The sequence below is a fragment of the Littorina saxatilis genome, linkage group LG2 (genome assembly GCF_037325665.1).
Source record: "Littorina saxatilis isolate snail1 linkage group LG2, US_GU_Lsax_2.0, whole genome shotgun sequence".
Classification (NCBI taxonomy): Eukaryota; Metazoa; Mollusca; class Gastropoda; order Littorinimorpha; family Littorinidae; genus Littorina; species Littorina saxatilis.
Genome location: NC_090246.1, coordinates 55,784,030 through 55,799,770, shown reverse-complemented (window position 1 = coordinate 55,799,770; position 15,741 = coordinate 55,784,030). Strand labels below are relative to the sequence as shown.

The window sequence follows — 15,741 nt, the reverse complement described above, 5'->3', positions numbered from 1 at the left end:
TAAATCCTCTAACATCCAAGGAGCCACTGAAAGAATGCACGAAAAGATGAGCTGGCTAAGTGTATGTACATGTACTGTACACAGAACAATAATGCATAACCTCCACCTGATACAGAAGAGGCATGACTTTCTGCAATGTTCAAGTGCAAATGTTTAACTGCTAATTGAACAGACACAAGCATGAGCGATTAGCAGGCATCCAAGCAATGGTCTATTGTAATTAATCGTCAAGCTGTTGTCTGCAAATTTGAGTTTTAACTTTCATCCTTCTTTTACAAATAATACATGTCTGCAAGCCCAGACCTTTTTCTCTCTCAAGAAAGTAGAAACAGAAACACGTCGCGTAAGGCGAAAATACAACATTTAGTCAAGCTCAGTTGAACTCACAGAATGAAACTGAACGCATTGCATTTTTTCCGCAAGACCGTACACTCGTAGCATCGTCTGTCCACCGCTCGTGGCAAAGGCAGTGAAATTAACAATCCAGAAAAGCGCGGTAGCGGTTCCGCTGAGGAGGATAGCCCGCTTTTCTATATCTCTATTCATTTAAACTTGACTAAATGTAAAAAACGATGAGCAGAATCGTCGCAAGGAACCATGACTTACGGATTCGTCAACAGTCGCGAACAGAAAACTGCCTTCAAACAAACACACTTGCACACGCACATACACACACACACACACACACACACACACACACACACACACACACGCACGCACGCACGCGCGCACACACACACACACACACACACACACACACACACACACACACACACACACACACACACACACACACACACACACACACACACACACACACATGCGTGCTTGGGATACAGAGATACAATACACCTTTTTCATCAGAAACATACTGAGACCATACAAGATTTTTAAAGAAATAGAAAAGCCTTATCGTCGAGTGATATTATCCTATCCCTCCTGAATCTTTGTTCCAGGAAGCTTTTCCTCCGATTACCTATGCCCTGATGGTCCTTATCCCTTATCACCCCTATCCAGGAACATCCCTATCCCTGTTGGTCCCATAGTCATGATGGCACAAATCCCTGTTGTCCCCTATCCCTGATGGTCCCTATCCCTGATCACCCCTATCCAGGAACATCCCTATCCCTGTTGGTCCCATAGTCATGATGGCACAAATCCCTGTTGTCCCCTATCCCTGATGGTCCTTATCCCTGATCACCCCTATCCAGGAACATCCCTATCCCTGTTGGTCCCATAGTCATGATGGCACAAATCCCTGTTGTCCCCTATCCCTGATCACCCCTATCCAGGAACATCCCTATCCCTGTTGGTCCCATAGTCATGATAGCACAAATCCCTGTTGTCCCCTATCCCTGATCACCCCTATCCAGGAACATCCCTATCCCTGTTGGTCCCATAGTCATGATGGCACAAATCCCTGTTGTCCCCTATCCCTGATGGTCACTATCCCTGATCACCCCTATCCAGGAACATCCCTATCCCTGTTGGTCCCATAGTCATGATGGCACAAATCCCTGTTGTCCCCTATCCCTGATGGTCCCTATCCTATTCTTAATGGTGCCTATCCCTTCGTGTACACTACATTGGGGTGTGCACGTTAAAGATCCCACGATTGACAAAAGGGTCTTTCCTGGCAAAATTGTATAGGCATAGATAAAAAAAAGTCCACCAAAATACCCGTGTGACTTGGAATAATAGGCCGTGAAAAGTAGGATATGCGCCGAAATGGCTGCGATCTGTTGGCCGATGTGAATGCGTGATGTATTGTGTAAAAAAATTCCATCTCACACGGCATAAATAAATCCCTGCGCCTTGAATATGTGCGCGATATAAATTGTATAAAACAAAATGCCTGCGCTTAGAACTGTACCCACGGAATACGCGCGATATAAGCCTCATATTGATTGATTGATCCCTTCTGGCACCTTTCCCTGATGATGTCTATTCTGATGAAACCTATCCCTAATGGCTCCTATCCTTGGCGACCCCAATCTGTTGTGGTCCTTATCCCGGATGGTCCCTATCCCTGGTGGTCTTTATTCCTGGTGGCCCCTAATGGCTCCTATCCTTGGTTTACCCCTATTTTTTGTGGTCCATATCCCGGATGGTCCTTGTCCCTGGTCTTTATTCCTGATGGCCCCTATTCCCGATGGTCCAAAGTCTTGGTGGTCTCTATCCCTATACCTATCCCTATAACTGTTGTTATCCCTGATGGCTTCTATCTAATATAGTCCTTGTCCCTGATGGCGCCTGTCCCTGATGGCCCCTATTCCTGGTGATCCTTAGTCCTGGTGGCCCCTTTCCGTGGTGGTCCCTTTCGCTGATGGCCCCAACCCTGATGGACCCTATTCCTGATTGTCCCTATCCCTGATGATCCCTATCCCTGATGACCCCTATCCATGGTGGCCCCTATTCCTGGCGGCCCCTATCCCTGGCGGCCCCTATCTCTGGTGGCCCTTTTCATGATGGCCCCTATCCCTGACGGACCCTATCCTGATTGCCCCTATCCCTGACTGTCCCTAATCCTGATTGCCCCTATCCCTGATGGCCCATATCCCTGATTGCCCCTATCCCTGATGACCCTTATCACTGATTGCCCCTATCCCTGATGACCCTTATCCCTGATGACCCTTATCCCTGATTGCCCCTATCCCTGATGACCCTTATCCCTGATGGCCCCTATCCTGTTGGCCCCTATCCCTAATTGTTCTTATACCTGATGACCTCTATCCCTGATGGCCCCTATCCCTGATGGCCCCTATCCCTGATGACCCCTATCCCCGATGACCCCTATCCCTCATTGTCTCTATCCCTGATGACCCCTATTGCTCACGGTCCCTATACCTGATGGCCCCTATCCCTGTTTGTCCCTATCCCTGATTGTCCCTATCCCTGATGGCCCCTATCCCTGATGGCCCCTATCCCTGATGGCCCCTATCCCTGATGGCCCTTATGCCTCATGGTCCCTATACCTGATGACCTCTATCCCTGATGGCCCCTATTGCTCACGGTCCCCATACCTGATGGCCCCTATCCCCGATGACCCCTATCCCTCATTGTCTCTATCCCTGATGACCCCTATTGCTCACGGACCCTATCCCTGATGGCCCCTATCCCTCATTGTCTCTATCCCTGATGACCCCTATTGCTCACGGTCCCTATACCTGATGGCCCCTATCCCTGATGACCCCTATCTCTTATTGCCTCTATCCCTGATGGCCCCTATCCCCGGTGACACATATCCCTCATTGATCTATCCCTGATGACCCCTATCCCTGATGGCCCCTATTCCTGATTGCCCCTATCCCTGATGGCCCCTATCCTTGTTTGTCCCTATTCCTGATTGCCCCTATCCCTGGTGGCCCCTATCTCTGATGACCCCTATCACTGATGGCCCCTATTTCTGATGACCCCTTTCCCTGATGGCCCCTATCCCTGATGACCCCTATCCCTCATTGCCTCTATTCCTGATGGCCCCTATCCCTGATGACCCCTATTCCTCATTGCCTCTATTCCTGATGGTCTCTATCCCTGATGACCTCTATCCCTCATTGTCCCTATCCCTGATGACCTATATCCTTGATGGCCTCTATCCTTGATGACCCCTGTCCCTGATGACCCCTATCCCTCATTTCCTATATCCCTGATGGCCTCTATCCCTGATGGCAATATCCCTGATGACCCATATCCCGCATTGCCTCTATCCCTGATGGCCTCTATCTTTGATGGCCCCTATCCCTCATTGCCTCTATCCCTGATGCCCTCTATCCTTGATGACCCATATCCCTCATTGCCTCTATCCCTGATGACCCCTATCCCTCAATGTTCTTATCCCTTATGGTCCCTATCCCTCATGGTCCCTATCCCTCATGGATCCTTTCTCTGGTGGCCCATATTTCTTATGGTCCATATCCCCGTTTGCCTCGGCTCGAGATGTCCTTTATCCCCTGTAAAAACTTCATTCTCTCTGTTAGCTCTTGAGCAGACATTGATCAAACGAAAAACAATTTCGCTTTTTTCTCGATGATTTACACACAGAAATCAAGTTAACCATTTTTCTTTGAAGATATGACTTGTGACAGTTAGAAAAAATGACACGATTTTTAATTGTCCTTTTTTCGATCAACACTTTTCACAGAGCTATGTCGGGCAAAGATAAAAAGCTTAAAGTCTCAAAGGCAATTAAGGAAGAGCGTAGGTGAGACTAGGGTGGTGGGGATTGACAGGGGGGGGGGGGGGGATGGGGTGAAGACGACGAAGAAGCCAGGGGGAAAGTCGGTGGGCAGTAAGCGGAGAGACAAAAAACAATGATGACACAGAGAAACAATGTCTCAAGGATTATGGTTTTTTTCCCCATCGGTTTTGTTTACGCCCTGAAAACGTTTGCAAGGCGCTTTAGCAGTGTTCTGTTACGCCTTGAACACAATGCTGTACCGTTTTTCCAGATCATTACAAGACCGCTTCTCGGCACTCTTCCAGCCAAAAGTCGACGACGTTGCCAGAACAGCAGGATTTTTTTCCTCCCCTCATTATTCTGTGCGTTGAAATCGTCGAAGGCTGGGTTCTGTCAACACCTAATGATCGCCTTCAACACGCAGGCTCCCGCTTTCAACATGGCATGAAAAAATCAACGGTGGAATCGGTCCTGCAGACAGAGGCCACCTGCCATCGGAGAGGCGAACATGCTTAACTGGCTGTTGGCATCACATTTATGTATACAACACTGACAACCATACGCAACGTGTTTTAATCTTTTTTTAGGAGCGCTGGCAAGTACGTAAACAAATTAAGAACAAAAGAAGTTTCATGGCTAGGTGGTTCGATGTATTCGTTTTGATTAGATAGAAAGGTGTTTGATAGTTTTGCTTGGTTTCTGGAGTAGAGTGCTCAATGCATTATCGAATTCTCGCTGATTGACAGACAGAAACCGTTAAAGTGAAAAAAGAAGACAGTCAAACAGGAATACGCACACACACTTACATTGATGGACCACATGTCCACATACACACATAGCACAATCATAAAACACAATCGCATGCACTCACACGCGAATATACACACACACACACACACACACACACACACACACACACACACACACACACACACACACACACACACACACACACATCAATGCAAAGACAAACAAACAAACACTGTGACAAAAAGAGTGACGGAAAGAAAGGCAGGCAGACATGCACGTCGGCAGACAGACAGACCAGACATACCAGACAGACCGACGTAACTCATGGGAGCCGTGTAAAATAGGCCACATTTTGATCTACTACATGAAAAGAAAGAGTCACAGAAATCGGGTCACACTTTGCCCCACCAACTGAGAGGAAGGCACATAAATATAATAGCAAACAAGAAAAATGTTCATTCAAAATGAACAGGCGTCCATGTTATTTTGACAAAATGAATATTTTTGTTAAAGAAGCTGGCAAGCACACCCTTTCGAATATAGCGGAAGTAGTTTCGACCCTAAATGCTTAAGTACTTAGGCCTTAAACTTAAGTACGGGTTGATAGAATATTTTAATATAAGTGCAGTTTATTTTCAAAGTTTGGAGTCGTAGATCATTCTTTTTGGATGCAATGTGACTAGCATGTATCAGTGAAATTTGTTGTTTAATTCTGCAAGCAAATGTGTGTGCTGTTATTGCATTATTTACAAAAATCGCACAGAAAAAAACACTATTTTCGACGACTCACTGCGGAGCAGAGCGTGCAATATACGCTCTGCTGCAGAGTTACCCCACGTGCGGTTAGATAGACACTCATACATGTATGTAAGTACAGTTTATTTTCTAGGTTTGGTATCGTAGATAATTTTTTTCGAATGCAATGTGAAAAACAGGTATTGATACAGTTTGTTGTATAATTTTGCAAGTGAATATTTGTTTATTGGCTGCATGTTTGACAAAAACGTTGTAAAATAAACACTTTTTCGTTGCTTTTATTGTTTGCTTTGATTGCAGCCAAACGACTTGCTCTACGGGGCTGAAAATAAAGTGGAAGACACTTTGAGATATAAGGAATTGGATAGGCCATCATACAAGAAGGTGTAGAAATCTGCTTGCTGGCAGCTTTAAGTGTTACAGCGACATCAGAAAGCTCTAAAAGCTTTGTTTGTTTTTTAAATGCATGATTTTTATAGTTTGTCACTTTAGACAATTTTTGTAATAATTAATTTGATCGAAAAAAATAGTGTAATATACAAATAAGAAAATTTTTGAATCACATTTTTGCTATCGGATTGGATTGGATTGGATTGGATAAGATTTATAGTCCAGTGAGGTTACCCTCATGGAAATTCGGGCTGCTTTCTCCCTGGGGAAAGCGAGCTGCCATACAATATACGGCGCTACCCATATTTTTTATTTTTTTCCTGCATGCGTGTATTCATGTTTCCTGAGACTTAATGCCGTGTGAGATGGAATTTTTTTTACTTTATTCCAAGTCCCACGGGTATTTGATGGACATTTTTATCTATGCCTATACAATTTTGCCAGGAAAGACCCTTTTGTCAATCGTGGGATCTTTAACGTGCACACCCCAATGTAGTGTACACGAAGGGACCTCGGTTTTTCGTCTCATCCGAAAGACTAGCACTTGAACCCACCACCTAGGTTAGGAAAGGGGGGAGAAAATTGCGGCCTGACCCAGGCCTGAACACGCAACCTCTCGCTTCCGAGCGCAAGTGCGTTACCACTCGGCCACCCAGTCCCATGTAGAAGATGAGAAGCGAGTTGAAATGTGCCTAAATAAAGTCACACCTTAACATTTTTTAGTTTTTGCCCACTAAGGCATTTGCAACATGAAATTTCAGTATTTTTTAAGCTTTTACCCCCCCAAAATGACATGTTTTAACAATTTGAAGTTTTTGTCTAAACATGAAGTGACATTCTAAGATCTGAAAGCTTTCTTTTTTTTTTTTATTAAATGCAACGTCATGAATAATATATTTTCAATTTTTTGCATTAAAGAAGCTGGCAAGCACACCCTTTCGAATATAGCGGAAGTAGATCGATGGATGGTGCTTCTGTCCCACGAACTGGTGTCCATTAGGGAGTAGATTCGACCCTAAATGCTTAAGTACTTAGGCCTTAAACTGAAGTACGTGTTGACAGAATATTTTAATATTTTATAAGTGCAGTTTATATTTCAAAGTTTGGAGTCGTAGATCATTCTTTTTGGATGCAAAATGACTAGCATGTATCAGTGAAATTTGTTGTTTAATTCTGCAAGCAAATGTGTGTGCTGTTTTTGCATTATTTGCAAAAAACGCACAGAAAAAACACTATTTTTGACGACTCACTGCAGTTATCCCAGGTGCGGTTAGATAGACGCGCATACATGCAAGTACAGTTTATTTTCTAGGTTTGGTATCGTAGATAAATTTTTTGCAACGCAATGTGACAAACATGTATTGATACAGTTTGTTGTATAATTTTGCAAGTGAATATGTGTTTATTGGCTGCATGTTTCACAAAAACGCAGTAAAATAAAAACTTTTTCGTTGCTTTTGTTGTTTCCTTTGATTGCAGCCAAATGACTTGCTCTAGGGGGCTGAAAATTAAGTGGAAGACACTTTGAGATATATAAGGAATCGGATAGGCCATGACACGAGAAGGTGTAGAAATCTGCTTGCAGACAGCTTTAACATGACATCACATATTGATATATTTTTTAAGTTTTTGCATATTACCCCATTTTTGAGGTCACGTTTTAACTTTGGTTAAGTGTTTGCCCACAACTGACATTAGATTACATTTAAACATTTTACATTATTTTTCTAGCACATGTTCATGTTAGTCTGCGCCATCCATTTCTGTGAAAAATACGAGTGTTCAACATTGATGAAATCATGGACATGCGAGTTGGCACTGTCAAGAGAAACATTTGTAGTTTTAGTTTTGGAAACACGGCGTCGCTTTCGTCTGTCTTTCTGTGAAAAAGAGTGTTCAACATTGATGAAATCATGGACAGGCAGTCTTGATGAAACATTTACAGTTGCTTCAATAGCATCAAACAAATAAAAACACTGACTATCCAGGTTACCGTGAATGGCAATGGTCGATTCCTGAAATGTTGCAAGGATGTAGTTTGACACAGCAAAAGCCTGATGCAATCCCTCTTCTAGATTAGTCAAATGAAAGCCTTGGTCACTGACAACATTAGCAGGCAAGTAAGCGGGGTTAGTGTGTCCATTAATCATGTCGAAAAAATATTCTATTTCAACACCATGTCCAACAACAGTTGTTGGCAAATGTTCGTGACCGATGTAACCATCAATGCCGACCCTCACCTTCATCATCACTGTCTCTTCTTGCTGTGCTAGCAGTAGAGCCACTATGACTACTGTCGTCGTCACTGTCAACATTTGCAGAGTCGCTGCTGTCACCATCATTAGCTGCACACTCTGCGTCACCACCTTGGTCACTGTTGTCACCGTTGTCAAAGTCCGGGTCGCCATGTGCATTGGCATCATGCACAGCTTGAACAGCTGCCTGCAAGACATTTGCAGTCACCTCTCTGTGTGCACCACCCACCTTCTTGGAGATACGCCGATAGGTGTTGTGCGACAATCCTGGAATCGACATGATGGCAGAGAACTTCCGAAGAGCTGCCTCGCCACATCCTAACTCGTTGAAGCACATGACAATGGAGTTGTTGACGTCAAACCCCATAGTAATGTTGTTGCTCCCATCAAGTCGGCTACATGAATGCTGCTGCTTCGTGAAGGTGCAATCCTGGTAAATACAAAAACAACAAAAAAGATTAGTAACAAACAACAAAAAAGCTAGAGAGCAAGAGAGAGTTTGAGAGAGAGAAAGAGAGAGTGGGAGAGAAAAAGAGCACTGATACTAATCACTAATATATTTCCTTTGTAATACTATTATCTACAGGGCTTACAGCTTTCAGATTATGTAGTTTTTCCCCCACACTGACAGTGACAACTGAAACTCAATCAGAAAAATTCCAAGAGAGAGAGACTCAGTTTGGGAGAGCTGGTAATAACTAACAAGGCAAAATAACACAATACAAAAAAATAGTAATTATAAAATGAGTTTACATACCTCACAAGCCAGTCTTATTTCTCTTGAATATCCCATCTTGTCACCAAAGCACACCGACAGGGTCCCACCACACTCGCCACAAGCGACCGCCGAAAACAGAGACTTCAAATTTTTCAACTCAATGAAGCACCGCTCTTTGTCACTGTCCGTTTCGTCAGCTGCAGCAACGTCGTCTTTCATAACATCCAGTTTTCGTCTGGCAGTACACGGTTGTTCAGCTGGTAAAGGTACAATTCCATTGTTGTCATCAGCAAGCAGATCGTTCGAGATATCAGCATCTCCACTTGCAAAACTTCGCCGATCGTGTTCTCGTCAGCATTTTTCGCTTGCCAGCGAGCCTTGGCTGCACTGCTGCTTGCGTGAACGTTTTCCCCGATTAAGCGGAGTCCTGTCTGGCACTAAATCTTGCAAATCTTGAGCGTTTGTATCCATGTTTTCCGATATTTTCGATGAACTTCGGACAGCAATGACCAATTTCCAAAATGCCGGAAGTTGGCGTAGCGAAGTGACGCGTTCCTCTTTATATGGAAGTTAGCGTGCTCGGCAGTTCATTCACAGAGAGAATGACAGCGGGAAAGGGGAGAGAATGCTGAATCCAACGGTATGTGTCATGTCGGAACGGGGTTGGGAGAATTTGGCGTAACTAACAGTCAAACAAATGCATTTTTGGCATTTCAACACACAATGAAAATAAATTCTTGACACAGTTGGTTTTGAAACCCCTTTATTTTGCATAATATAAGTGTTTTATGTGAAAAACATCGGTTGAACCTGAATTAGAAAGGATTATTTGGTATAAATATGTCAAAATCTCAAAACTGACCACTTGAACACACAACACGATTTTTGACTTCAGACGTGTGTAGCCCCTGGCCTCAAAAGAATCCTTTGCATGGCCTCGGCGTATGGGCAGTAGCTCTAAACGTAAACTATGGCAACAACAACAACAATTCGGGGACGCCTAGAATCACACAATAATGTATCTGGAGTTTTTGCAGGCGATGTCTCAACAACAAAAAAAGTAGAGGCTCCAAGACGGCTCCGTGTCCGACGCGGGTACTATGCACGCACAACAGCCCGAAACTCCGTCGATATAAATAACACCCCTGGCCTAGGTCTCTATCGACGAAGTTTCGGTTTGATAGTAGTAAGGGCAGTAACTCAAGACGTAAATGTGGCAGTGTCCCATAGGCAACCGCAGAGTTATCCTGTCCACAGGCAACGCTTACTTGATCCCAATTACTAGGCGTCCTCGGGGACGCCTAGAATAATTGCGTACGTGCGAACTCATTTCCGCCATGCGTGCCCCAGTTGTAAGGACCAGAAAAAAAGAAAAGGCCAAGCCACATCCGGTTTGAAGCTTTTTTGTGCCTATAATGTATCCTGACCTCAGGTCAAAATGAGTTCGGCTCATTCTCTCCCTGACAGGATGCCTTGAGTTTCCTTGTCTGGCAAGGCAAGGAAACCGATTTTTTTTAACATATTTAGAGCTTTTTATAATGTATTATTGATATTTAACAGATTCGCGATCGTCGATAATGATTTTTCATGGTGTTTTGTAATTTTTAAATTACAAAGGAATTGATATGTAGGCTTAAGACAGTTTCAAGCGAGCTATTTTTCGCGGCTGTATTTACTGTGCAAACCGTGCAACTCTAAATATGGCAAAAGTGTCACGTGATAATCTACCGTTTGGTTTCGGAGCTCACTGGAGCAGACGATTTTTTTCTGTAACCAGTTGACAGTGATGAAACCATATACTACGGTCTCCTTCAGGCAGCAGTCCCAAAATTTCGACTTGTTTTGACCTTAAAACGATGTCTTTATCATAACTGTAAAGAACAGAACGGAGATCACTGTCGAAGTCGGCCAATCTGCAATCATTTTCGTCTCGCGAACACTGATCTCAAATTTAGATCAGTGCTCGCGAAAAACATATGGGAGATAACTCTGTATTCTTATTTTGATAGATTCGCGTAGGACTGTAGCGTCCGGTCAGAGAGATAACTGGCGATAGCCGTTGAGCGATGACTGATCAGAATGCATATAATGATGATATATTCAGCTCGAAGTCTACTTCTCTCAGGATGATCGATTATTTTCTTGTGTACGCGTGGACTTGACATTCAAGGTTGCCCTACCTTCTGCTCGGAATGCTTGACTGAATAGCGGTATCAATAAAAAATAAAAAAAGGACAAACGATTCTGACAGGTAAAATACGTTAATGGGCAGGCTGTCACAGTTGAAGGATTACGTGTCTGAAAACCAGATGCCCCTCCTTCCAACCCCCACCGCCCCACTTCATTCAGTCCTTCCATGCCACATCCTTTCAGGCTTTCATAGGCTCTTTTCTATTTTACATAATAAACCGGACTGCCGCTAATCAGGAGCGGATCTCAAATGAACACGTTACTATTTGGAGTGTCGGTTTGTCGCTGTTAGACCTTTGCAACTGTAGTTACACTTAGTTAAACGAAATTCATGCTTTTTCTGCTGTATAATTATGCTGTTGTAGTTATAAGGTAATTGTGTAACTGTTGGGGCAATTGGAAACAGTTGTTGGGTGAGGCAAGCATTAGCTTTTTTTCTACAGCATACTAAATCTCAAAAACATAAATATTCTCAGACCAAAATAAACTTAACAGTGTAGCAAACACTAATAGGACAAGTTAGCTGGATAACTGCTTCTGACCATTCGAGCAATGTTACAGACAATTCAGTACCTTTAAAAACTACTTACCTACTCGTTCCATTGAAGAGCTATAACAGCTTTTTATATAATATGATATGGTGCATGAACTCACCCATGTAACTTCCTGGCTTCCGAGCCGAAACACATTTTCACTGAATCAACATTAACAGCTATTGTGTAGCAATAGGGTCCGATATTTAGACGAGACAAGTATAATGCCGACGAGTCGAAGACAAGTCGCATTATACTTGTTCGAGTCTAAATATCGGACCCTATTGCTACGCTGAAAATACAATAGCGATTATATAGCTGTTCTGACCTTGATTTGTTGTTCCAAACTTACAAAATGACAGTTTTTGCGTCGATGCGTTGATCTCAGGTTTTGATAGCAGACGCCGTTTCTTATGCGCATTATATACCGCGATTCAGACTTAGTCAACGCACTATCTAATAACTTGCTATAAATGCTGATCTCGAAGTGTCATTGTGTTCAAAGTAACTACACGTCCATCTTTTGTTTTCCCTCTTTGAAACTTACGCCGATTTATTTATTTAATTTCTTTTGTTTTTTTTGTCACGGAACGGAAACCTTTTGAAATAATACTACATAATTATAGTGGAAAAACAAAAGAAATCGGTACTCACAAACACAGATACAGCACCGACAAAGTCGAATTTTCGCATATGGAGGCTTCTTCAGAACAACGAATACACAAGAAAACAAGAAGCAGAAGCAAAAACAAAAGCAGCACAAAACCAAAATGTAGGGGTTACAATATGGGAGGGAAAGCACTCCAGTCACACAAAAAGACATTTCAGTTGAGAGAAGTACGGTTAGAAAAACAAAGGAACACACAAACACACTGACTAAATTGTACAAATAAAAAAAATAACAATGGAAATAATATTAATGAAAAAAATAAGAATAAGAAGAATTAAAAAGAAATTGATAAGAATAACACTCCCCGAAAAAAGAAAAAAAACGCACAACCACTCACACACACACACACACACACACACACACACACACACACACACACACACACACACACACACACACACACACACACACACACACACACACACACACACACACACACTCATACATGTACGGCGAATCAAAGTTGTGTTGGTGGCTGTAACTATGTTATCAGATAAAAATGGTAACATGCACGTGTAACAATAACTTAAGAATGAAGAACATTTTCCATTGTTATGTAATATTTTGATGGACAATACAGTACTGTTATTGTTATTGTTATTATATATATATATATATATATATATATATATATATATATATATATATATAGACATAATACATTGGATATGGGGACTCTGACACCAGCTGGTTATTTGGGAACTTGTTTTCAACTGCTTGCAGCAAGTTGAAATTTGGCATTGTGGTTTATATGTCGACTTAGTACCCAAATATAAAAAGACATTCTGGAAAATGTTATTATTAGGTATATGAAAACATAAGAAGGTCCCCATATCCACGTTCCCAAAAAGCTTGTCTGAATATATACTATATATAATAAAAGTTTCTGGGAACACTAACTTTTTTTTTTAATATTCAGGTGAAACAACATTCTTTCACATGTATTGTTTGCAAAACTTGTTTTAACTTCAAACTTGTAAGATTAAGGCCACGGTCTTCAGTTTTCTCTTTTATTGGTCCTTGTTTGAGCAGTTCTTATGAAGCTAACTCGACACCAGCCGGTTATTTGGGAACTCGTTTTCAACTGCTTGCAGAAAGTTGAAATTTGGCATTGTGGTTTATATGTCGACTTAGTACCCAAATATAACAAGAAGGGCAAAGCCCATACGACTCACATGCTTGACCTTGACCTTTACATGAGCTTGACCTTCAGGGTCAAGGTCAAATAACTAAACCTAGCAATGACATCATACACTATAAGAACTGCTTTACACATTTTTCCTACCAAAATACATGTGAAGGTCAAGGTCATCCAAGGTCATGCAACACAAAGCTGTTAATTCAAGACATAGGAAGTACAATGGTGCTAATTGGCTCTTTCTACCATGAGATATTGTCACTTTTAGTGGTTCACTACCTTATTTTGGTCACATTTCATAAGGGTCAAAGTGACCTTGACCTTGATCATATGTGACCAAATGTGTCTCATGATGAAAGCATAACATGTGCCCCACATAATTTTTAAGTTTGAAACAGTTATCTTCCATAGTTCAGGGTCAAGGTCACTTCAAAATATGTATACAATCCAACTTTGAAGAGCTCCTGTGACCTTGACCTTGAAGCAAGGTAAACCAAACTGGTATCAAAAGATGGGGCTTACTTTGCCCTATATATCATATATAGGTGAGGTATTCAATCTCAAAAACTTCAGAGAAAATGGGAAAAATGGGAAAAATAGCTGTTTTTTAGACAACATTTATGGCCCCTGCGACCTTGACGCAAGGTCAAGATGCTATGTATGTTTTTTGGGGCCTTGTCATCATACACCATCTTGCCAAATTTGGTACTGATAGACTGAATAGTGTCCAAGAAATATCCAACGTTAAAGTTTTCCGGACGGACGGACGGACGTCCGGACGGGGGGGGGACGGACGGACGGACGACTCGGGTGAGTACATAGACTCACTTTTGCTTCGCATGTGAGTCAAAAATACATTCTGGAAAATGTTATTTGTAGGATTTAAATATATATATGAAAACATAATAAGGTCCCCATATCCACGTTCCCAAAAACCTTGTCTGAATATATAATATATATAATAAAAGTTTCTGGGAACACTAACTTTTTTTTTAATATTCAGGCATAACAGCATTCTTTCACATGTATTGTTTGCAAAACTTTTTTTAACTTCAAACTTGTAAGATTAAGGCCACAGTCTTCAGTTTTCTCTTTTATTGGTCCTTGTTTGAGCAGTTCTTATGAAGCTGTGTTGTATTCAAATTGATAGTCGGTTGTGCAAATAGTATTTAACCATGTTTCTTATGCTGTGACAATTTGGGTGTGAATGTGAGTGTGGACGTGGATATATGATTTACTGCAACATTTAAAACAAAATCATGTGCTTTTGCATTTTGGAAATAAATTCTATTGATTGATTGATTGATTGATAGTTTGTCATTTGGTTTCGTACTAGTAAGGAAGTGTTCTTTTCAGCTGTGAGCTTATAAAGTTTATATTGATGCTTCAGACACTGCATAATCTTTTGAAGAACATATTTGCGGAAAAAAATAGCACACACACACACAGAGGGAGAGAGCGGGAGAGAGAGAGAGAGAGAGAGAGAGAGAGAGAGAGAGAGAGAGAGAGAGAGCAAGAACATATTTGCGGAAAAAAATAGCACACACACACACACAGAGAGCGAGAGCGAGAGCGAGAGAGAGAGAGAGAGAGAGCACAATACTCGCTTGCAGTCACTCCCTGTTTACACAATACACACTGTTCATGAAGGTTTTAAACAGATACTGTTGTTTATTAGTCCAGCATCAACAACACAAACAATAACATAAGCAACTATTGTTTTAAAGAAAAAGACATACCTCGTCTTGCAAAAAGGTGGATTGTTACCGAAAATAAAATACAGTCATTTAAATCTACTGATAACTAAAAAGAACATTAAAGATAATACAGTCTTATGCATAGTCATTGAACCGAAAATTATTAACTTGTAATATGTTTGCAAAAAAATAATCGCACCCAAAAAACATGATTTTGAAGAAATATGATGTCACTAAGCATGATTAACCTTCGCCGACAGTCGCTAAAAACATTCTTCGCCGACCGTCGTCGAAGGACACATACTTTTAACACAGACAGCCATGCGTAGTCGGAGGACACATACTTCTCAAAGAAAAAAAAACGTGCTCAAGTAGAGAAAACAAGAACAAGAAAAAAAAGTACAGAAATCAGGCTTTTCATTGAATTAGATTATCAAACTAAATATATTTCCAATTGTGTACTTGCA

The 15,741-nt window shown here is 41.8% G+C and overlaps 1 protein-coding gene across 1 annotated transcript; it reads right to left on the bottom strand.

The window, feature by feature from the left end:
* Positions 1-8,251: 8,251 nt before the first annotated feature.
* Positions 8,252-9,311, bottom strand: LOC138959304 (uncharacterized). Its single transcript, XM_070330724.1, has 2 exons — positions 9,086-9,311; positions 8,252-8,758 (listed from the first exon to the last, which is right to left on the bottom strand). The coding sequence occupies exons 1-2, from the start codon at positions 9,263-9,265 to the stop codon at positions 8,297-8,299; spliced, it is 642 nt and encodes a 213-aa protein (XP_070186825.1). The 5' UTR covers positions 9,266-9,311; the 3' UTR covers positions 8,252-8,296.
* Positions 9,312-15,741: the final 6,430 nt, after the last annotated feature.

Bases quoted from the DNA above. Each gene is read 5' to 3' on its own strand.
- LOC138959304 (XM_070330724.1), bottom strand. From the start codon at position 9,265: ATGAAAGACGACGTTGCTGCAGCTGACGAAACGGACAGTGACAAAGAG. The intron at 8,759-9,085 runs GTATGTAAACTC...TGTATTTACCAG, and splicing joins AAATAAGACTGGCTTGTGAG to GATTGCACCTTCACGAAGCA.